This window comes from Pan paniscus, chromosome 8, assembly GCF_029289425.2.
Source record: "Pan paniscus chromosome 8, NHGRI_mPanPan1-v2.0_pri, whole genome shotgun sequence".
Classification (NCBI taxonomy): Eukaryota; Metazoa; Chordata; class Mammalia; order Primates; family Hominidae; genus Pan; species Pan paniscus.
Genome location: NC_073257.2, coordinates 20204488 through 20227401, shown reverse-complemented (window position 1 = coordinate 20227401; position 22914 = coordinate 20204488). Strand labels below are relative to the sequence as shown.

The 22914-nt window shown below is 44.9% G+C and overlaps 1 protein-coding gene across 2 annotated transcripts in view; it reads left to right on the top strand.

Moving 5' to 3' along the window:
• Positions 1-11733: 11733 nt before the first annotated feature.
• The window catches only part of ITIH5 (inter-alpha-trypsin inhibitor heavy chain 5), a 107197-nt gene continuing 96016 nt past the window's right edge, over positions 11734-22914 (top strand). For both annotated transcript variants that reach the window (XM_008953128.4, XM_063607243.1), the window contains exon 1: positions 11734-11954. In XM_008953128.4, coding sequence (XP_008951376.3) covers positions 11865-11954 — 90 coding nt within the window. In that variant the 5' untranslated portion in view covers positions 11734-11864. The remainder of the gene's footprint in view (positions 11955-22914) is intronic.

Genomic DNA, 22914 nt, shown 5'->3' with positions numbered 1-22914 from the left:
GCAACCTCTGCCTCCTGGGTTCAAGCAATTCTCCTGCCTCAGCCTCCTGAGTAGCTGGGATTACAGGCACCTGCCACCATGCCTGGCTAATTTTTTATGTTTTTAGTAGAGATGGGGGTTTCACCATATTAGCCAGGCTGATCTCTTGGCCAATCTGGTCTCAAACTCCTGACTTCATGATCCACCCACCTCAGCCTCCCAAAGTGCTAGGATTACAGGCGTGAGCCACCATGCCAGGCGGATTGGCTTTTTCACTCAGCATAATGCCCTTGAGATGCATTCAAGTTGCTGCACGCATTGATGTTTTTTTCTTTTTTAATGCTGTGTAGTAGTCCATGGGTTCAATGTACTACAGTTTGTTTAACCATTTACCTACTGAAGAACATTTCAGTTGTTTCAAATTTGAGGCTATTACAAATAAAGCTCCTATAAATATTTATGAACAGGAGAGGTGCGTTGTCTCACACCTGTAATCCAGTACTTTGGGAGGCCAAGGGAGGAGGATTGTTTGAGTCCAGGGGTTTGAGACCAGCCTGGGCAACAGAGGGAGACCTCATCTCTACAAGTAACAAAAAAGTGAGCTGGGCGTGGTGACTTGTGATTGTGGTCCCAGCTACTTGGGAGGCTGAGGCAGGATTACTTGAACCTTGGAGGTCAAGGCTGCCGTGAGCTGTGATTGCACCACTGCACTCCAGCCTGGGCAACAGAGCAAGACTCTGTTTCAGAAAAAAAAATTACATACAAGTTTTTATGTAGACATGTTTTTATTTCTCTGGGATAAATGCCTAGTACTGGGATAAATGCCTACGACTGGGATACCTGGGTCATATAGTAAGCATATGTTTAATTTTTAGGATTTTTTTTCTCTTAAAGAAACTGCCAAACTATTTTCCAAAATAGCTGTGCCATTTTACATTTCCACCATCAATTCTGAGAGATTCAGCTTTTTGTAGCCTTGCCAGCTTTTGCTATTGTCACTGCTTTTTATTTTAGTGGTTCTAACAGGTGTGTAGTGATATTTTTCATTGTGGTTTGAATTTGCATTTCCCTAACAGCTAATAAGATTCACCATATTTTCAAGTCTTTATTTGCCATCTGCCTATCCCCTCTGGTGAAATATCTGTTCATGTCTGTTGCCTATTTACTAATCAGATTGTTTATTTACAGTTGAATTTAGAGATTTTTTTTTTTTTTTTTGAGATGGAGTTTCACTCTTTTTGCCCAGGCTGGAGTGCAATGGCATGAACTCAGCTCACTGCAACCTCCACCTCCCGATTTCAAGTGATTCTCCTGCCTCAGCCTCCCAAGTAGCTGGGGTTACAGGTGCACGCCACCATGCCTGGCTAATTTTTTTTTTTTAAGTAGAGACAGGGTTTCACCATGTTGGCCAGGCTGGTCTCGAACTCCTGACCTGAGGTGATCTGCCCACCTCAGCCTCCCAAGATGCTGGGATTACAGGTGTGAGCCACTACGCCCGGCCTAGAGAGTTCTTTATAGTTTCTAGATAGAAGTATTTTGTTAGGTACACGGTTGGCAAATATTTTCTTCTGGTTTGTAGCTTATGTTTTCATCCTCTTAGCAGGGACTTTTATAAGCAAAAGTTTTAGATTTTGGTGAAGTCCAATTGATTGATTGTTTTCTTCTATAGATTGTGCTTTTGGTGTCATGTCTATGGACTCATTCCTGTTGGAGAAGGAAGGAGCCCAGGTTCCCCTAGGTGACCGAGGAGGTGGGATGTGATGTGGAAAATCAGCAGTCCTGGAGAGGTCTTGCAGGTGGGAGAAGGGGACTTGGGTGGAGAGGGATAATCCTTATAACTGGTGGCCAGTTGTGCCACTGTGTGGAGTCCAGCACAGAGGCAGACATGGTTCTAAACCAGATGTGATGGTGCACAGACCAGCCTGGACAGATTTTATTGGTCAGCTCAGCCTTCTATAACAAAACACCACAGGTGAGTGGCTTAAATAATAGACATTTATGTCTCACAGTTTTGGAGGCTGAAAGTCCAAGATCAAGGCCCCAGCTAATTTTGTTCCTGGTGAGGGCTCTCTTCCAGGCTGGCAGATGGCAATCTTCTCTCAGTGGTGGGGGAATGGGGGAGGGAACAAAGAGAGACAGAGACAGAGAGAGTGAGAATGACAGAGAAAGTGTGCAGACAAGAGAGGAGAGAGAGAGAGAGAGAGAGAGAGAATGAGCTCTTTGGTTCTCTCTTCCTCTTCTTAATAGGATGCTCATCCTATCATGAGGTCTCCATCCTCCTGACCTCATCTAAGCCTAATCACCTCCACAGGGTGTCACCTCCTAACACCATTGCAGTGGGGGTTAGAGCTTCAACATAGGAATTTGGGGGGGACACAAACATTCAGTCCATAACACAGGTGATTACAAGACCAGTGGCTCCTCCCTCACCCCCACCCTATTCCCTGATGACTTCATGGAACTTAGAACCAACTCCATGGATAGGTGGGAAGGCAAGGAACTCTGAATTGATTAAGTAAGCAACACTTTGATTTTTGAGAAAACCCATATTGATGGTTTATCATACATTGGCAAGAGTAAATTTTGTTCTGCTCAAGGGAATGGGAACTCAGTATGGAGATAACTCTGACATGTAGGGGAAAGTGGATTACGTATTTTGTTCAGTATGTTTGTTCCTGGGTGATGCAAACCTGCCACATGTATTGCAGCGAGAAGAAGCTTTCCTCCCCACCAGCCGGGCAACCTGCCCTTCGGCACCACCTAAAGAACCCGATAATGCCTCATTGTTAGGATTTGGTATCTCTCAGCATCAACCACAAGACCAGCACTGCCTGACGTTAGCCAAAACCCTTCCAAAGACATGCCTGCAGCTTTTGGCGAAAACTCTCTGGACATTCCCCAACATCTGTCTGAAACACATCTGGCAACTCTTCAGGGAGAAAACACACCCTGGGGATTCGCTTTATGTTTTTATGGCTTCTCTGTCTTCATGCCTTAGAGTAAAAGAAAGCACAGGTCGGGCACAGTGGCTCACGCCTGTAATCCCAGCACTTTGGAAGGCCGAGGAGGGCGGATCACAAGGTCAGGAGATCGAGACCATACTGGCTAACACGGTGAAACCCCATCTCTACTAAAAATACAAAAAATTAGCCGGGCATGGTAGCGGGCACCTGTAGTCCCAGCTACTCAGGAGGCTGAGGCAGGAGAATGGCGTGAACCCGGGAGGCGGAGCTTGCAGTGAGCCGAGATCGGGCCACTGCACTCCAGCCTGGGCGATAGAGTGAGACTCCGTCTCAAAAAAAAAGAAAGAAAGGACGAGGGTGGGGGACTAGCATGGGATGTGGAGACAGGTGGAACTGAAGCTGCATCTTATTCCATAGTGTTAGCACATCCTCTGTTCTATCCCTGGTCTTCTGTGATCCCAGGTTAAAGCCTAGAAAACTAGGATGCAACTTGTGGCTCTGGCATCTTCCCCAAAGAAAATAAAAAGGATCCTTGAGTTTGGACTAAGATTTTTTTTTTCCAGTATTTAAGTATTTCTGTAGAAATAAATCTTCACTCATCTGATAAATATTTCTTCAGAACTGTTTGCCTGGCACTAAATTATACACTAATTCAGAACAGCAAAGATGAAGGCAAGTGTTGGCTTTGTGTGTGTGGGGGGGGGAGGGGGGATGCACTTTTAGGAAATAAGGCAAAATTAATGCTAATTGTGCCTTCTGATGACTTCAGGAATATAATAAATGTATTGCTACATATTATGAACCTTAAAATTTTTCAAGGGAAAATTATTTTTGGTGTGTCTGGAGGATGGTTGTACCAGTTTTTGAGAGCAGTTTTCAAAATGGGGAGATCATTGAAGAGGCGAGGGTTTGAGATAGAGAAATAGAGATGAGGAAGGGGAAATGCATGGATTCGAACTGCTTCTTTTGCCACAGAGAATTCAAGAACGTGGGAATTCAGTACTCTAAGAAAAGATTAAGCATCAATACAGCATTACATCAAGTGTGTAAAATTCAGTTGCTTTTTTCCAGTTTTTGTAATTATAATTCCCACAAAATGAATAAATAAAAAAGAGAGATGATTGTGTCCCAGCATGTTTTTGGCAATGGAGGAGTCGATATTCTGCTGCTCTTTAAAAATACTCCCCTTTAGCGAGGTACACACTCGGTCTAATGTCTTGCATCCAGTCAATGCCTTTGCAGACTGATGCTACAGGTATTTCAAAGGAAATGACAACATGAAAGTGTACTAAGTAAACTAAGTCTAGGTCTACCATACTAACCAAGTTTCCTTTATTCATTCAACAAACATTTCCCAAGCTCAGGTACATGCTAAATGTGGACAAAGCACACAAAGATGAAAAGAAGATTGCCGGGCACGGTGGCTCACGCCTGTAATCCCAGCACTTTGGGAGGCTGAGATGGGCAGATCACGAGGTCAGTAGATCGAGACAATCCTGGCTAACATAGTGAAACTCCCTCTCTACTAAAAATACAAAAATTAGCTGGGGGTGGTGGCACGCGCCTATAGTCCCACCTACTCGGGAGGCTGAGGCAGGAGAATCACTTGAACCCGGGAAGCAGAGGTTGCAGTGAGCTGAGATCATGCCCTCCAGCCTGGGAGACAGAGCGAGACTCCATCAAAAAGAAAAGGAAGAGGAAGAGGAAGAAAGAAGAAGACAACGACAGAGCCCTCCACTGGGTCTTGGTTTAGTGAGAAACAGACACATAGACAAAGAGCTGGGTGCTCTATTGGAGGCAGGAGTGACATTTATCAACCTGATGAGATTTGGGAGACACCCTGGAGGAGGTGACATTTGCAGGGTGGGGTGGGGAGGTAGAGGCAGACATTCCAGAAAAGAGAAGAATCCATGCAAAGCAAGGGGCAAGAAGGAATGGGGGTGCTGAAGAAACCAGAAGGAGTTGAGCATGGCTGGCGTGTGTGTGTGTGTGTGTGTGTGTGTGCATGCGCATGAGCCCAGGAGGGGAAGCTAGAAGAGGGGAGTGCAGTTTCTTCCCACTGTGAGCCACTGAGTTTTGTATCTACCCAGCAAACCCAGGAGAGATAAAGTCTTCAATAAGAGAGACCTGAGGGGTCAGCTGTTCTTCTTCTTCTTCTCCTCCTCCTCTTCTTTTGGCTGTAGTTTTAAATTAATTTATTAACCCTGAATACGTAGTACATTCACTGTGGTCAACAATAAAGAATCAAATACTAAAATAATACAGTAAATATGTAATACAGTAACAAAACAAAACAAAACCCATCCCTTCCTGAGATCAAATCTGTCCTGTTCCCATCCTCTTACCACCCCGTCCCCGCAAATACTTTTCTTCATGGTTTATGTTTCCTAGAATTTCTTTATGGCAAAACATGCAAGCAAATATGAATATACTTTCTTATTTTCTTTCTTTCTTACACTAAAGTCAGCCTGCACTTTGCTCTTTCTTCCCTAATTACATGATACTGGCTATTTTTCTATAGCAAGACATAGAAACCTTCCTCATTCTTTTGTACAGCTTCATAGTACCACATTGTATCTAATCAGCCTTCATATACCACATTGTATCCAAGCAGGCTTCATAGTACCACGTTGCATCTAATCAGGCTTCGTAGTACCACGTTGTATCTAATCAGGCTTCGTAGTACCACATCGTATCTAATCAGCCTTCATAGTACCACATCGTGTCTAATCAGGCTTCGTAGTACCACATTGTATCTAATCAGGCTTCATAGTACCACATTGTATCTAATCAGGCTTCGTAGTACCACGTTGTATCTAATCAGGCTTCGTAGTACCGCGTTGTGTCTAATGAGGCTTCGTAGTACCGCGTTGTGTCTAATCAGGCTTCGTAGTACCGCGTTGTGTCTAATCAGGCTTCGTAGTACCGCGTTGTGTCTAATCAGGCTTCGTAGTACCGCGTTGTGTCTAATGAGGCTTCGTAGTACCGCGTTGTGTCTAATCAGCCTTCGTAGTACCGCGTTGTGTCTAATCAGACTTCGTAGTACTGCACTGTATCTAATCAGGCTTCGTTGTACCGCGTCGTATCTAATCAGACTTCGTAGTACCACGTTATATCTAATCAGGTTTCATTGTACCACGTTGTATCTAATCAGACTTCATAGTACCACATTATACCTGACCAGACTCCTGTTAATAAACTTTTGGGTTGTTTCCAATCTGCACATTACAAACAAATTCATGCTGTAATGCATAATCTTGTACCTGCACCTTTCTGTACATGAGCATGTTCGTTCATATGATAAATTCCCCAAAGCGGGTTTGGTGGATCACACAGTAGATGCATGAGCAGATTTGATGAGATCACTGCCAGAGGCTTGCGTTCCTTTGGCTTTTCATATTAGGCATATCACACAATTGTATAGAGCTCTTGACATATATGACTCTGGACAGGTGTCACAGCCTGGATGAATACTGGATAGGGAGCCAACAGCACTGATGTCATTGGAAAAGTACTCGTGTTCAACTACTCACTTTGTAGTATTGGTAGTGGCAACCAGCATGGGAAACAGAAATAGTAATAGTTATTATAAGTTGCATGTGCTACACATTTGTGGGATGTGTGAGCAGGATTTCTGTATCATTAAGAAGGTTATTCTTTTCTTTCTTTCCTGCTTTCTTTTTACTTCCTTCTTTACCATCCTCCCCCTTTTTCTCTGTCTTTCTTTCCCTCCCTTCCCCCCTCCCCTCCCTCCCTCCCTCCCTTCCTTCCTTCCCTGCTTCCTGCTTTCCTTCCCTCTTTCTTTCTTTCCCTCCCTCCCTCCCTTCCTTCCATTTTTCTTTTCTTCCCTGCCTCCTTCTCTCTTTCTTTCTCTTTCCATCCCTCTCTTCCTCTCCCCTTCCTTCCCCCTCCCTCCCTCTCCCCTTCCTTCCCCCTCCCTCCCTCCCTTCCTCCCTCCCTTCCTCCTTCCCTTCCTTCCTTCCTTTTTTTCTTTCTTGATGGGGTTCTTGTTATGTTACTCAGGCTGGTTTTGAACTCCTGGCCTCAAGTGATCATCCTGCCTCAGCCTCCTGAATAGCTAGGATTACAGGAACGAGCCACCATGCCTACCTAAGCAGGTTTTCCACTGTTTTCCTGAGATCCTGGTTTACCATCCCCTCCCCAACATACATACCATCCCCTCCCCAACATACATACCTCCCCTGGGGACATACTCTTTTCACTCTCCACCCCACGGGCTCACAGTGAGGCAGTGTTATCAATACTGTTATTGATCAAGGAGTAACAAAAGCCTTAAGGCAGAGCAAAGGACAGTTCTTTAAAGTAAGAAGTTGGCGGGGCACAGTGGCTCACACATGTAATCCCAGTACTTTGGGAGGCTGAGGCGCACGGATCACTCCAGCTCAGGAGTTTGAGACCAGCCTGGGAAACATGGCGAAACCCCATCTCTACTAAAAATACAAAAATTAGCCAGGCATGGTTGAGGCTGAGGAGGGAGAATTGCTTGACCCTGTGAAGCAGAGGTTGAAGGGAGCTGAGATCACGCAACTCCGTTCCAGCCTGGGAGACAGAGATCTTGTCTCAAAGTTAAAAAAAAAAAAAAAAAGAAATACACCATGATGACTCAGTTTTCTCCTTTCACAAGCAGGTGGAGAAAATGGGGTCAGGAATCTGCACTGGTTGGCAGATTTGTGTCTGGGATCACTGTGTTATACTTTCCCATTTTTCAGCCCCCCCACCCCCCCCACCAAATTCCACAGGCAACTGCCCAGACTTGAACCTCAGAATTTTATATTGTTCTTTCCCCACTGTCAAAACCTTTTCCACCCTTGTTCCCCCTCCTTCCTCTGTCTCCTTAATGTTTTCTCTTCTCCACTTGACTTTCAAAATCAAATTCATGCAAATATTAATTTCCACGTCCTTCATGAAGCCTTCCAGACCACAAATACAATCACAATCTTGTCCCTTCTCCTCTTAGGAAATCACTACTGAGTTCAAATTTTGTCCATTTTGTTAGCTCCATCTTCATATCTAAATGGTAACTTCTTCAAGGTCACGGAGTCTGTCTAAAACTTGTCATATTATACAAAACTAGCACAGGGTAACATAATGGCAGATATACATTTTTTCATTCATTCATCAAGCATACAGCACATCTACTCTATTCCAGGCCATGTGTCAGAGCCTGAGGATGTCAAAGCAAGAATGATAGAATCCTTGACCATGAAGAAATCAGAGTCTAATTTAGGTCTCAAATCTGCAAGCCAATAATTAAAACATGGTAAGTGTTACACTTTGTGAACAGTTGAGTTCAGCAATCACCAATCATATATTAGAAAACTGCATTCCCTATTTCTTCCTTCACAAATCTCTGTGGACAAAACTCAGTGCTTGGTGAAGCAGATGAAAAGTAGGTATAACTAGACTCCTGACAGGCTATAACTGGGCTCCGGAGAAATCATCCAAGTCAAAGTCAAAAGGAACCCATTTCCTCCCTAGTAGTCCCCTCTAATCAAGAAGAAAAAAAAAAGCCAAGGTTGTAAAAAACTGTAGCGATTCTACACAGTTGTTAGGGGGCCAAGAGAAACACACAAGGCCATATAAGTAGATAAAAAAGGAGTAGACCAAGGATGGGGAGAAAGAGCTGTCCCAAATAGAACAATGGCCTTACAGAGGCTCAGAAGGGAGGATGAGAGAGGAAGAGGAGGTGGAGACCAAAGAACTGGGTGGTGGCTTAACTCTAACCAAAGCTAGATTTAGGAGCTATGGGGTGTCAGGATGTAAAATCAAGGGAGAGGTTTAAAAGAAAACAAATAGGCAGCCTGCTTTCAACTCTTTAATCTCTTTAAGTCATGGTTGTTTTGACCATGATTTTGGGCCCATCTATTGGTAGTCTCCAGTAGGAGACCAGGATAAAGGGATAACTCTCAGAAGTGTGATTCGACAATTCTGGAATACTTTGGCCCATCATTCAGTTACTTGAGGGAATGATTTCCTAGAAGTGGCGTGGACAGAGCAGCATCTCTGGCCCAGGAGAAACAGCTCCTGTTCATTCTTGGACTCTGAGTCCCTTGTCGCTGAGCTCTGCCTCTAGATCCTGTCCATGAACTCCGGGGGCCTTCCCCGTGATTTGTCACTCGTGGCACATGGTCCTGGTGAATGAATTGAGCTAGACATCGTGCAGGGTCTTTTCCAGCTTTGAGATTTTATGTGTTCAGTCACTGGAAATTCAGCTCCTCCTGGAGGTAACATGAGAAACATGGAATCAAAGGACAAATGTATGTGGGGACACCTTGGCCCTTATTTATAAGGCTGATATAAATCACTGCCTTTGCTTGTTGACAGTCTTGGAAAACTTTCACTAGGTCTTATTTTTATCACACCTACCTAGATTTTAAAGATCATCATAGAGATACACAGGTGTCACATAGTATACTGAACTATTACAGCTTGAAAATAATAGGAAGTTCAGAAACTCTGTCAAGTCATACAGCTAGGTAGCGGTCAAGTTTGCACTATAGCACAGCCCCACCTCCCTGGCACAGCCTGGCTCTACCCTCCACACTCATTCCTCCCATCTACTAATCTCATTCATCAAAAGGTCCTTAAGTGCTAGCAATATATTTAACACAGTGCTAGAAGTTGGGGGAGAGGCTTGTCCTCAAAGAACTGATCCAATTGGAGAAACTGGCTTTATATTAAACAAACAACACATTAGAACCACAGTCTAGGGTAGAATCAGAGGGTCCTCCCAGATGAAAATAAAACTCACTTTTCTTAACATTAGACTCCTGTAAAACCCAGTTAGTATGAATTTGGGGGAAAAAAAGAGATCAGATATAAAGGCAAAAATAGTTTAATATGGGCCCTTTCAGCATTTCAAGTTAGGGATGGCAGGGAAGGAAAGACGATGGAGTCTCTGTTCTGTTGCAATCATGGGTTGAAATAATGGCCGCTGTATGGTTCCCTATTGCAAATAACCTGGCTTTGTCAAATTCAACTTCTGGTTCACAAATAGTTACTTTCCTCTGGAGGGAAAAATAACCAGCTACAGTTGTTTCTTATTGGTTGCATGCTGACTAGTGGTTAGGCTATTAAAGGATTAACTGCTGATGACAATAATTTTCCTTTCATTTATTTCACAGTAGCAAGGTGTTTGTTTGTTTTTAACCTCTCCTAATTCATTAAACAAAGAGCATTTCAACAAGAATAGATATTTTCGAGGATCTCACCACAAACTAACCTACCTACTGCTTTTATTTTTCATGTTTTTTTTTCTAGTTATGTCCCTCCATATGTATTTCTACCTAATTGCAATCACACTGTTGATACGATTTGGTGATGTGATTTTCTCTTTAGATTACACTGTCAACATTCTCCATGTTTCTGGAGACGTCACATGATTATTTATGGCCCCATAGTATCCTGCATGGAATAGTATTCTCTATTCCATGGTCCGAAGTTAGCCCCTTCCCTGTTCTTGGTCCTTAAGGTCTGTCACTCACTTCACCTATTTAGATGAAATTATCACAGAGACATAAAAAACATCCTTTGTAACATGAAATAAACAAGTAGCCCCAACTGCAATGTGTATCACCAGATAAAAAAGACTCACTCAGCCTGTAGAAGGCCAGGTGTGGACGGCTGGTGGATAAGAATTCTTCCAACGGCAGGATGGAAGTATCACCAATAGTTTGTAACTAAGATACATACTGGCACTCCCTTTCATGATTAATAACCAGAAACTCAGAAATACACGCTGCCAAGATACTTCCCTCGTCTCCTCTGTTTCCTTAGAACATAAAGGCTGGCAGCCTTGCTAGTCCCTCCTGCGCTAGACTGCAGGTAGTATCCTTTGTCCTGCCTACTAAGCGTCCCTGGCCAATGCAGAGGGGACGATCTGCCGGCTTCAGGCTGGCAGGTGCGGGGTGGGCTGTGTGCTGAGGACCAGGCTGGCCTTCTCCCGTCCTCTGGCGACAGAAATTAAGCAAGTCCGCAAAGAAGCATATTGCACCTTGAGGGAGAGGAAGAAAGAGTTGCGGGGGCGCGCGGGGGAGGGCCCGGGAGGCAGTGGGTGTTGGCAAGAAACGGAGTAGGAGGCTCGACAGAGGAGACTGGTCCTTGGTTAAGTGTCACAGCCGCAGGATGGGAGGGTGTGGGAGGGGTCCGCGGGGCCAACACAGGTGGCCCCTGCTGTGCGCGGCGAGGCAGGCTTGGAATGCCTTCTCCCCGAACAGAGCTAGCCCAGCACTGGGGGCTGGGGAGGCGCGGCCTCTGGTGGGACTGAGGCCGGGAAGGCGGCGCCCGGGGCGGGGTGGGGACTGAGGAGGAGGCGGGGCCTGGTGTGGGGGCGCAGAGGGAGGCGGGGCCCGGGTTTAAGGGGGTGTCTGTAGGTGGGGTCCGGGAAGTTGGCCTCGGTGGGGACAGGGACAGGAGAGGTGGGGCCGGGACTGGGGAGGTGGGGGGAAATGGGGGCGTGGAGAAACGGAGCTTGGGGTTGGGGACCTGGGGAAGCTGGGTCCTGACTGGGGACCAGGGAGGCGAGGCCCGGGCTTGGGGGGTGTCCAGGGAGGCAGGGTCTGGGAAGGTCTGGGGCGGGGAAGTGGGGTCTGGGCTGGGGTGGGAGAGTTGGAGTCCAGAAGGGGACCGCGGGGTGGAAGGGGTCCGGGCTGGGACTGGGGTAGGCGGAGTCCAGGAGGGGACCGCAGGGTGGGCGGGGTCCGGGCTGGGACCGTGGGGTGGGCGGGGTCCGGGCTGGGACCGTGGGGTGGGCGGGGTCCGGGCTGGGACCGCGGGGTGGGCGGGGTCCGGGCTGGGGCCGTGGGGTGGGCGGCCCCGAGAGCGTCCGGCAGTGGCTGGAGCCCGGGGCGCTGCAAAGCGTGTTCCGCCGGGTCCCCGAGCGTCCCGCGCCCTCGCCCCGCCATGCTCCTGCTGCTGGGGCTGTGCCTGGGGCTGTCCCTGTGTGTGGGGTCGCAGGAAGAGGCGCAGAGCTGGGGCCACTCTTCGGAGCAGGTAAGTGGAGCCGCGGGGAGCCGGGTCCCGGGCGCGGCCGCCCCCTTCCCTCCGCCGGTCCGGCCGCGGAGCTTCTGCCCGGGCCCCCTTCGACCGTCTCCCAGGCCCCCACCAGAGGCCCAGGGGTCCCTCTCTGTGGGTCACTCGTGCGTCACCTCTGTGTGAGCCGCGGTGCCTAATCTGGCCTGAGGCTTCCTGCAGAACTGTGCCCGGGACTTGTCCTGCGGAGCCGAGTTTTTCTTCTTGGCTCCTGTTGATTGCGCAGATTTCTGTTCGTCGTTGTTAATTTCTGAGGTAGCTCCAAAAGTTATTATAATTACAAGGTTTTTTCCTTATCACGCGTGGGGGGCAGTCTGCTGTTATCATCATTCCCAGTTGATCCAGGGAGAAAGGCAATATGAGAGGAGTTCTAGACTCCTGGGAGCCTCAGCTTTTCCCACCTGAAAACCGGGAGAACACGACTTTCCCATTTAGTGACTGCCTACCGGTGGTTTAGCATTTAAAGGTGGCCAGCAGCGAGAGCCAAAGCGTCTGAGTTCCTCGAGTTGCTGGTCTGTGCGTTTGTCAGGATTTGTGTTTCAAATGTCTTAACCTCGCAGGCGAATAAAACCTGCAAATATGAAATGTCAATAAAATGATGAATAGAGCATTTTTTGTCTTTAAAAAGTATGAAGCGGGTTCACACAAATAGCATTGAGAGCTAATGTGCAACATGGCCCTGTCACAAAGTAGAAGTGCTTTCACACACATGCCATTTAAATATTTAAGCCGTTTAGCTTCCAGCGTGTTTGTGCACGATGGGAGGAAGATACAAGTAGGCGGACCTTTTCTCCCTTTTCCAGCCCCTGTTTTGAAGAGCAGTTTTGAAGACCAACTGCCTAAATATGAAGACAGTTATCTTCATGTTCTCTGTCCTGTGAATGTGCTTAACAGTAAAGTGGTAGTAATGATACTTCCTTCTAGGGGGGGAGTAGCTAATAAAATCCCAGGAGGCATCATAGTGATGTTGGAAAAGTGCAGGCTTTGGATGCAGAGACAGGCTGGGCTTTAGTTGTGTGTTCTGGGCAAGCCCTTTAATCTCTCAGAGCCTTCATGTCCTCGTTGGTCAGGGCAGGGAATGCGGCTCTTTTTGAGCAAACTTGCAAGGACTCAGCTAGTTTGTGTTAAGCACCTGGTATACAGTGGACGCTCAATAACTGGGAGATGTTTTAGTAGATGGCTGAAGGCATGGGCTTGGTGCCAGGATGTCTGGGACCACTTGATTCTTGGTTCTGTCACTTATCAGCTCTGGGACCCTGGTCAAGTGCCTTTCGGCCTTATATTCCTCTTCTGTGAAATGTGGAGAAATGACAGGGTTGTGAGGACTGAATGCATTATGACACCCAAGTGCTTAAAACACTGTCAGCACTTAATGCTGGCCATGGTCTTAGACTCATGCTGCTGACATGCTGAGTGAAGGAATTTAGGGTAAAGATCTTGAAACTTTTTTGGGGGCGTGGAGACAGGACAGTGTGGGATGGACTGAAACAAAGATTCTGTGTCTGAACTAGGAAGGCTGTTGAAACTCTGGCATCTACCAAGTTCAAGTAGGCTTCACAGTCTATGGACTCGCTGTCATAAAAAAAACATGGCTTGACCTATTTTAGTGATTTCATGCTGTCTTCAACCCAGCACAATATTTATTTATCTTGAAAATGACTAAATCAGGAAAAAAAATCCAAGGTATAAAGTTCTATGAACTTTCAATTTTACCTTTTATCCCTAATCCGTTCTTTTTTATATTTAGTTTTTGTGATATAGGGTTTGAGAGCATAGGCTTTAGCACCAGAATTCTGGGTTCAAATCTTGGCTCTGCACTTACTGAGGAGTTACTTAACGTTTGTGAGCCTCTATCTCTGTATGGGGATGATGCAATTACTTAGTTAGGATTTTGAAAAGTGAAACAATTAATATACTTAAATCTTAGAACAGAACCTGGGAATGTAATGAGCACTCTATTCTCAATCATTATGGTCTTTAAAATTGTATGTAAACTTAATTTTAAAAATGTAAGTCTATGCAAATCTTATGCAAATTTTAATATAGCTGAATATGACTGTTAACTTGCATTGCAGTTATTTGTCATTCTCCTGTAATTGGAAATATACCAGTAACACCTTAGATTCAAGTTCCTTCACCTCTCACCCTTCACCCCATCTGTAGACAGTGGGTACTCAGTAACCCATAGTGGAATGACTCCTAAAAGCAGTGGTTTTCACCCTTGGGGTGGAAGAAGTCACTTGGGGTGTTCATTAAACATTCAGCTTCCTGTGTTCCACTTCCATTGGTTTAGATCCATTAGATTTGGGATGGGGTGCAGATGATTCTGATGCAGGTGGTCCATGGAACACATTTTAGTTTTTTTTTTTTTTTTTTTTTTTTTTGAGATGGAATCTCGCTGTGTCGCCCAGGCTGGAGTGCAGTGGCGGGCTCTCTGCTCTCTGCAACCTCTGGCTCCTGGGTTCAAGTGATTCTCATGCCTCAGCCTCCCAAGCAGATGGGATTACAGGTGGTGCACTCCACCATGCCTGGCTAATTTTTGTATTTTTAATAGAGACAAAAATACATCACGTTGGCCAGGCTGGTCTCAAACTCCTGAGCTCAAGTGATGCACCTGCCCTGGCCTCCCAAAGTGCTGGGATTACAGGCATAAGCCACTGTGCCTAGCCGCACACTTTGAATAGTAGTATTTTTAAAGGATATTTTGGGAAATTAGTATTTAAAAGAAAATCCCTGGTATAAAAACTGTCTGCTACAGACTTATCTGTTTTGTTAGCTTAAATTTATATGGTGTCTTTAAAGATAGAGTTATATTCCCATTATTATCAAAGCAGTTTTAGATTGACAAAATAGTAAAAGCCACCAGTTATTGAGTATCTGTAATGTCCCAATGTCTCAGGGAGTTTGCTAGGAGCTTTATGTGAAAATAATAAAAGGCAGTAATGTATTCTGGTTGAGTACTCCATGTGGTGCTGGACTGCCTGGGCTCATATCTGGACCCCATCACTTACTGGCTGTGTGTACCTGGGCAAGTCACTTAACCTCTCTGGGTCTCAGTTTCATCATCTGCAATATAGAGTTGTTAATAATTCCTACTACATAGGCAGGGGTGGATCTAGGCTTTGGGAGGAGAGTAAAGTTTATACAATTTGCAGGACCCTCTTGAAGGAAAAAAGTATCAAATTATAACTACAAAATTAGGTGCTAAAATGACTATTTGTTTAGAATGATAAAGAAAGCACAACAAATTACACATTTTGACAATCTGACAGGCACCACAAATATCACGCATTTTTAGGGGCTTGCACAAGTGAGGTGTCCTGGAGCTTATGTTTTATTAGCATGTAAATAATAATTTAATTTTTATAAAAAAACACACTTCTGCTTTTATGGTTGTTTGAGGATTAAATGAGTTAATTCAGGCAAAGCATTTGCGTATAGTAAACACTTAGGTAATATTAGCTGCTTTTACTATTTATGCACAGCCTAGTTAAGTCTCTGACTACCGCTGTAATGTCTCAATGTACTTATTTGACAAAGGACAACCAGGAAGTCCTTTCTGAGAAGTGACAGCTGCAACAACCTACTATGTGCAAAGCCTGGATTGGAGTGTAGATGTGCCGAACACCAAAGCTGGGGCTCTCAGCAAATCCTTCAAACAGCAAGCCATGTTCTCTTTTATAATTTAGTTGAATTTATTTAAATGTGATTTGTATTTGTAGCTCATGGCACATAGGTGATGTGCAATATATGCTAATCATAATTCAAACATCTATTGTGGTGATACATTTCTAATTCCCTGAATTGGACATTTCCAGATTTTTAATTTCTTATAAATTCTCACTGAGAAGCAAATTTTTGCATTTTGGGGGGGAAAAAACAACAAAAATCAAGATAGCTATTTTTTTTTAACTCTGTAAAAAACAAAGCCAGTGAAAGATTTTGTAAGCTTCTGGCCATTCAATAACGTCTCCCTTATGTGCAGGGCTGGATTGTTGAAATGAGTTTGTAGGGCAGAGTGCGGAAGGAGTATGCTGTGGGAGAAATTCCAGGGATTTGGTCACTCCCAAAGCAGCCATATGCCATTTCTTGAGGGTGGAAAGGAAGGGTGGGGAAGTCCTGAGAACTGGGTGATGAGCTGTGTGTGACTTGGTGTTCCTAACTAGCACTTTCCCCAAGTCCTTGGATGCTCACATATAAGGAGATCTTGCTTATCATGTCATCAGCGTTGCTGCTGGGAATGCCAGCCTGGTGTTTCTGGATCTGAGGAACAGTGGAGTACGTCGATTTAGGAAGATGGGGGCCAGAGGATGAAGACCTGAGCTTTTTTTAGGAGGAAGGTTCTGAACCACTCATTATTTTCCCACAAGAAACATCCAGTTCCCTGATTTTTCTTTTCTTTTCTCTGTCTGTCTCTCTCTCTTTTTTTTTTTTTTTTTTGAGACAGTCTCACTCTGTTGCCCAGGCTGGAGTGCAGTGGCATGATCTTGGCTCACTGCAACCTCCGCCTCCCAGATTCAAGCAATTCTCCTGCCTCAGCCTCCCAAGTAGCTGGGACTACAGGCACACACCACCACACTTGGATAATTTTTGTATTTTTGTAGAGACGGGGCTTTACCGTGTTGGCCAGGCTGGTCTCGAACTCCTGATCTCAGATGATCGGCCTGCCTTGACCTCCCAAAGTGCTGAGATTACAGGCATGAGCCACTGCGCCCCACCCCTGATATTTTATAGGTAAATAAAATAAACAGGGTGACTTGCCTAATGGCAGTTGCTTTTTAAAAATTTTAATCGGCCAGGCACAGTGGTTCACACCTGTAATCCCAGCAGTTTGGGAGGCTGAGGTGGGCAGATAGCTTGAGCCCAGGAGTTCAAGACCAGCCTGGACAACATGGTTGAAACCCCATGTCTACTAAAAGTACAAAAATTAGCTGGGCATGGTGGCATGCACCTGTAGTCCCAGGTACTTGGGAGGCTGAGGTGGGAGGATCACCTGAGCCCAGGTAGTCAAGGCTGCAGTGAGCCGTAATCATGCCACTGCACTCCAGCCTGGGTGGTATGACTTGAGACTCTGCCTCAAAAAAACTTAAAAAACAAATCTTTCTGGAAATTGTTTGGAATTTTAGCTGTAATATCAGGTTTCTTCTTCCATTACCAAGGTGATAGGCATCCCAAATTGCAAATGATTAATAGCTAAACAAACTTGCAGCAACATTACTTTCAAGGAAGAAAAATTTGGGGTGAGTGATATAGAATTACCCAAATGGGAATATTCTCAGACTAACCGTTCTCAGCCCACATGATAAATGGCATCTCAGGTGACTTTCCAACATCTAGCCCTTGGTTCTGTTCCAGGTCCTATAGCAGATCTCTAAGGTAATTGGCCCTTTAGTTTCTCGGTTTTGGTTTCAGCATTTCAGAATGCCCTTAGAAGAATGGGGCCAGGTGGTAGATAAATTCCTTGTACAGATCCCTCTAGGAACTCATGACTTCAGTCAGTTGAAGGTGTTTGGCTGAAGCTGGCCTTGGTGTAATGGCTCTTGGATCTGTTATGGCAGCAGTCCTCAACCTTTCTAGCACCAGGGACTGGTTTTGTGGAAGACAAGTTTTCCACGGAATGGGGGTGGGAGGGATGGTTTTAGGATGAAATTGTTCCACCTAAAATCACCAGACATTAGTAAGAATCTCATAAGGAGAACACAACCTAGATCCTTTGCATGCACAGTTCACAATAGTGTTTGCCTCCTATGAGAATCTAGTGCCTGGAGCATTAGGAGGCAAAGCTCAGCTGGTAATGCGGGCTCGCCCACTGCTCACCTGCTGTGTGGCCCGATTCCTAATGGGCCACCAACCTGTACCTGTCCACTCCCCGGCGATGGGGATGCCTGTGTTATGGGACCTGGAGTCACAGATACAATGTTATAGCTCAAAAGAAGAATGGAGGATGCAAACCTCGCCTTTACATCTGTCTTTAAGTCAACCGGGTCATTACAGCATCCATACCAAAGGTGGAGTGTCTGTGCTCCAGAATTAGGCTTCGTTTCTCTCCTCATGCCTCCCATTCTTTCCCATGGATGGACTCTCGAGATGACTCAAGTACCTATCTCTCTTCCTCCCTCAGTCATGATCTGATGCTCTGATGGATCCTGGGAAGAAAAACACAACCCCTATCCGTCAAATTATAAACATTTAAGCGGCACTGGCAGGTTTTTATTTCCACATATAGTTGCACTAATTGATAACGGGGTAGGTTTGGAGATTCCACACTCCACAGCTCTGATGATGTTACTGACACATGCTTGTGCTAGGGAAGCCTTTACCTCACCTTCCGTTTCCTGGTGGTGATGTTGCTGGGTCCATTTGTGTTAGAGGCAGGTGCAGGTCTATGAAGTTGATTTTCTGAGGATTGTTCCTGTGTTGAACCTGATTCTCTTTCACTTTCTTCTTCCCTTTCATCCCACTCCAAGACACATCTCCACAGCTAAGCTGCAGCCCTGTCTTCTTCATAAAGCCTTTCACGGTCACTCAAGAGCATAGTGATCTCTTCTTTCATCTATTTCTTTAATAACTTATAAAACTCACTTTGTCTATTGTGCTTTCGTGAGCATATATATTTTTGAAAATTAGAGAGTATGGTCCTTGGTGGCAGAGATGGTGGCTTATGTTTTTCTCAATAAATGTTGTGGTCTGGATATCTTCTGTTCTGATGCTGGAGAAATAACTTCACCTGGGTAGCACCATCTCTTAAGTCCATGATTTGGGGCCTCAAGGAAGTCAGTGGAAGCTCTAAGATGGCTATTTATGGTAGTTTTGCCTGAAGCTGGGAGTCAGTTATTTTCTGTAGCCAGACTCCACCCCTTGTTTCTTAAAAGGCACCGGGAAAACACTCAAACAATAAAAAGGATCAGGAATTCTTAACTAAAAACGATGATGGTATTAATGTCATTTGCACTTCCAATCCTAGCTGGCACCAGCAATGTATGTGTACTGGGAAGTTTTGATTCTGGGTCAAGCTGAGTTGAAACTTGGACTGAAGTGTGGCCATAGTGATCCCCTGAGACATCAGACAGGCATCTTAAAAATGAAAAACCAGCTTCTCTTGTTCTCCTTGAAGCATGCTTATTTTCTCAGAAAACCTATTTTACAAAAGAGAAAACTTCAAAGAAAATACTTTAGATCAATCAGGGAACTTAATACCTGAGAGGGGCTGGGCTTTCCTTCTGACCATAGTTATTTTAAGTGGTCCCCAGGCTGCTCCACGATTTAGGGAGGGAAGGGCAAGAGATGATCATGCAGGACTGATAAAGAACTTGCCCAGGGTCCCTATGATGGCCTTCCTTTCACAGTCTCTTGTGCATCTCACCTCATTTTATTTAATTTAATTAATTAATTTACTTTTACTTTTTTTTTTTTTTGAGATGGACTCTCGCATTGTTGCCCAGGCTGGAGTACAGTGGCATGATCTCGGCTCACTGCAACCTCCACCTCCTGGGTTCAAGAGATTCTCCTGCCTCAGCCTCCCAAGGAGCTGGGACTGTAGGCATGTGCCACCACGCCCAGCTAATTTTTGTCTTTTTAAAACAGAGATGAGGTTTCACCATGTTGGCCAGGTTGGTTTCGAACTCTTGACCTCAGGTGATCCACTCACCACAGCCTCCCGGAGTGCTGGGATTACAGGCATGAGCCACTGTGCCCAGCCTCACCTCATTTTAGAATTCCAAAACTGATATACTCCTAGGAAGTGTTTGGTTTGTAAACCAAGAATAAAATTTGAAGGCCCGCCAACCAACTGAGTGGACTTCCTCCTCTAGTCCAGGGCCCTCTAAGTTTAACCTGAAAGACTGGTTCAGACCATCACGGGAAGTGAGGGTCTGGGAAGTGGGGGTTTGACATGCCTCCTTGTACCCCTCCAGCATGAACATCAACACAGATCTTAAGTGTGATGGGAAACATTTACAGTTGATGCTCTCTGAAGCCTGCTACCTGGGGGCTTCATCTGCATGATAAAATTTTGGTCTCCACAACCTCTTATTATAACCCAGAGATTCCTTTCTATTGATAATAACTCTTTCAACCAGTTGCCATTCAGAAAACTTTTACATCTACGTATAACCTGGAAGCCCCCACCACCTTCGAGATGTCCTGCCTTTCTGGACTGAACCAATGTATATCTTACACGTGTTTGATTGACGTCTCATGTCTCCCTAAAATGTATAAAACCAAGCAGCTGCGCCCCGACACCCTGGGCACGTATTCTCTGGATCTTCTGAGGGCTGTGTCATGGGCCATGGTCACTGATATTTGGATCAGAATAAATCTCTTCAAATATTTTACAGAGTTTGACTCTTTCATCGATAGGTTCTTACTTGGAGTCAGGGTGGATGTCAGCCTAAATCCTGTACTATTTTTCTCCATCCCATGTTCTATTGAATAGTAGACTCTATAATGGCTTAGAATGGCAACTTACAATGTATATATATTTTTGGGTGGGGAGATAAAGCAGGGAATGGGGCTAAAAGAGTTTCTCTTATACTTTTAGTCTTCAAAATGGAAATATCTGCATTTTGTTAAGACTTGAGGTCATACAGAAAAGTTTAAAGAACAAGTTGTCAAAGGTAACAGCCATTGATTAGCACTTTGATGCACATTCTATACATAAAAACACTTACACTTACAAAAATGGGATCATGTTACATATAGTATTTTGTTACCTGATTTCATCACTTAAAATTGTGTCATGAACATATCTCTCAGGATAGACTAGGTTACGCTGTGGTATCCGGCAATCCCCAATTCTCAATGTCTTAAACAACAAACTCTTACGTCTTGCTTATACACCTTGTCCATCTTGGGTCAGCAGTGGAGCAGCTCTGCACCTGTTGGTCACTGTGAACTTGGGCTTCATGGAGCAGTCATTACCCCAAACATTACTAATTACTGTGCTGAAGAAAAGGCAGTTCTGGGACACTGAACATTAACTTAATGCTTGGCTCAGAAGGGACTAATGTTACTTACATTCATAACTTATTGGCCAGAACTAGTCACATGACCCTGTCTACTCACAAGGACTAATCCCTCTGGCAGAGAGCTAGGAATATATTTGGAGAACAACCTTGAAGTCCAGTAAAATGAATGTTGATTCATGCTAGTAAATGTAGGTGCAGGTCCTTATTTTCAGTAGCTGTGTGGTAATTAATCAATGTATCATAGTCTACTTAACCGAACCACATTTTCAGGGCATTTTAGGCTTTTTCTAATTATGAGCAATTGTTTTAAACGTTGCCAAGAATTTTCTTTTGTGTTCATTTTTTTTCTATCAGTATTTTCTTCCCTTTTCTGTAAGTAGAATTTATAAATTAAAAGATTGCATACTGGTGGGAATGCAGAATGTTACAGCCACTTTGGAAAACAGTTTGGCAGTATCGTAAAAAGTTAAACTTGGCCAGGCATGGTGGCTCATGCCTGTAATTCCAGCACTTTGGGAGGCAGAGGCAGGCGGATCACGAGGTCAGGAGATCCAGACCATGCTGGCCAACATGGTGAAACTCCGTCTCTACTAAAATACAAAAATAAAATTAGCCAGGCGTGGTGGTGCATGCCTGTAGTCCCAGCTACTCAGGAGGCTAAGGCAGGGGAATCGCTTGAACCCGGGAGTTGGAGATTGCAGTGAGCCAAGGTGGCGTTACTGCACTCCAGCCTGGGCAACAGAACAAGACTACATCTAAAAAAAAAAAAAAAAAGGCCAAACGCGGTGGCTCACGCCTGTAATCCCAGCACTTTGGGAGGCCGAGGCAGGTGAATCACGAGGTCAGGAGTTCGAGACCAGCCTGGCCAACATGGTGAAACTCCATCTCTACTAAAAATACAAAACTTAGTGGGGCATAGTGGCAGGCACCTGTAATCCCAGCTACTCCAGAGGCTGAGGCAGGAGAGTCGCTTGAACCTGGGAGGCGGAGGTTGCAGTGAGCCAAGACCATGCCACAGCACTCCAGCCTGGGCAACAGAGTGAGACTGTCTCAAAAAAAAGAAAAATAGACACGAAGTCTAGGCATATTTCTTATGTTTTTGATCTACATTGTAAAACTGCCCTCCGGAAAGGAAGGAAAACTTATTACTCCCAGCAACAATAGTTTACACTTCTATTAGTTAATGAGATTTGCCATGAGTAACATCCATATAATCAGCTAAGACCTTTAAATTAGTCCAGAGCGTCTAGTTAATTAATTATTAATGAGTTTTTTTAAAAAAATATCTTTTGGCCGGGCACAGTGGCTCACGCCTATAAATCTCAGCACTTTGAGAGGCTGAGGTGAGAAGTTTGCTTGAACCCAGGAGTATGAGATCAACCTGGACAACATAGCAAGACCCTGTCTCTACAAAAAATACAAAAATGACCCCGATCTGGCGGCTCATGCCTGTAGTCCCAGCTGCTTGGGAGGTTGAAGTCGGGGGATGGCTTGAGCCAGGGAGTTTGAGGCTGCAGTGAGCTGTGATCGCACCACCGCACTCCAACCTGAGCAACACAGCGAGGCAATGTCTAAAAAAAGACGATTTCATCACTTTCCCGCATCCCTCCCCTGCATGTGGAAGCATATAAGAAATCATCCAGAAAAGACACCATGAAGAAAATTCAAGATAAGTTCAGTTTTGCTTCCAGAGTTTCCTGGAGTTTTAAGTTGAATAGTGAGCCCACTGGAATTAAGACTGAATACATTTACTTACTGTAATAGACACAGTAGCAAAGAGTTTAACTTGAGGCCCCAAATAAAATGAAACAGAATACAAATACTCTATCTTTTTGTTCTTGTCATTTCATCCATCTCCTCTTACAGATAGAAGAATGCTCAGGCGACGAGGTAGTGTGACATTATGGGTTAAGAGTCAACCAGATCTGACAGGGATGAATTCTAATTCTGGTCTG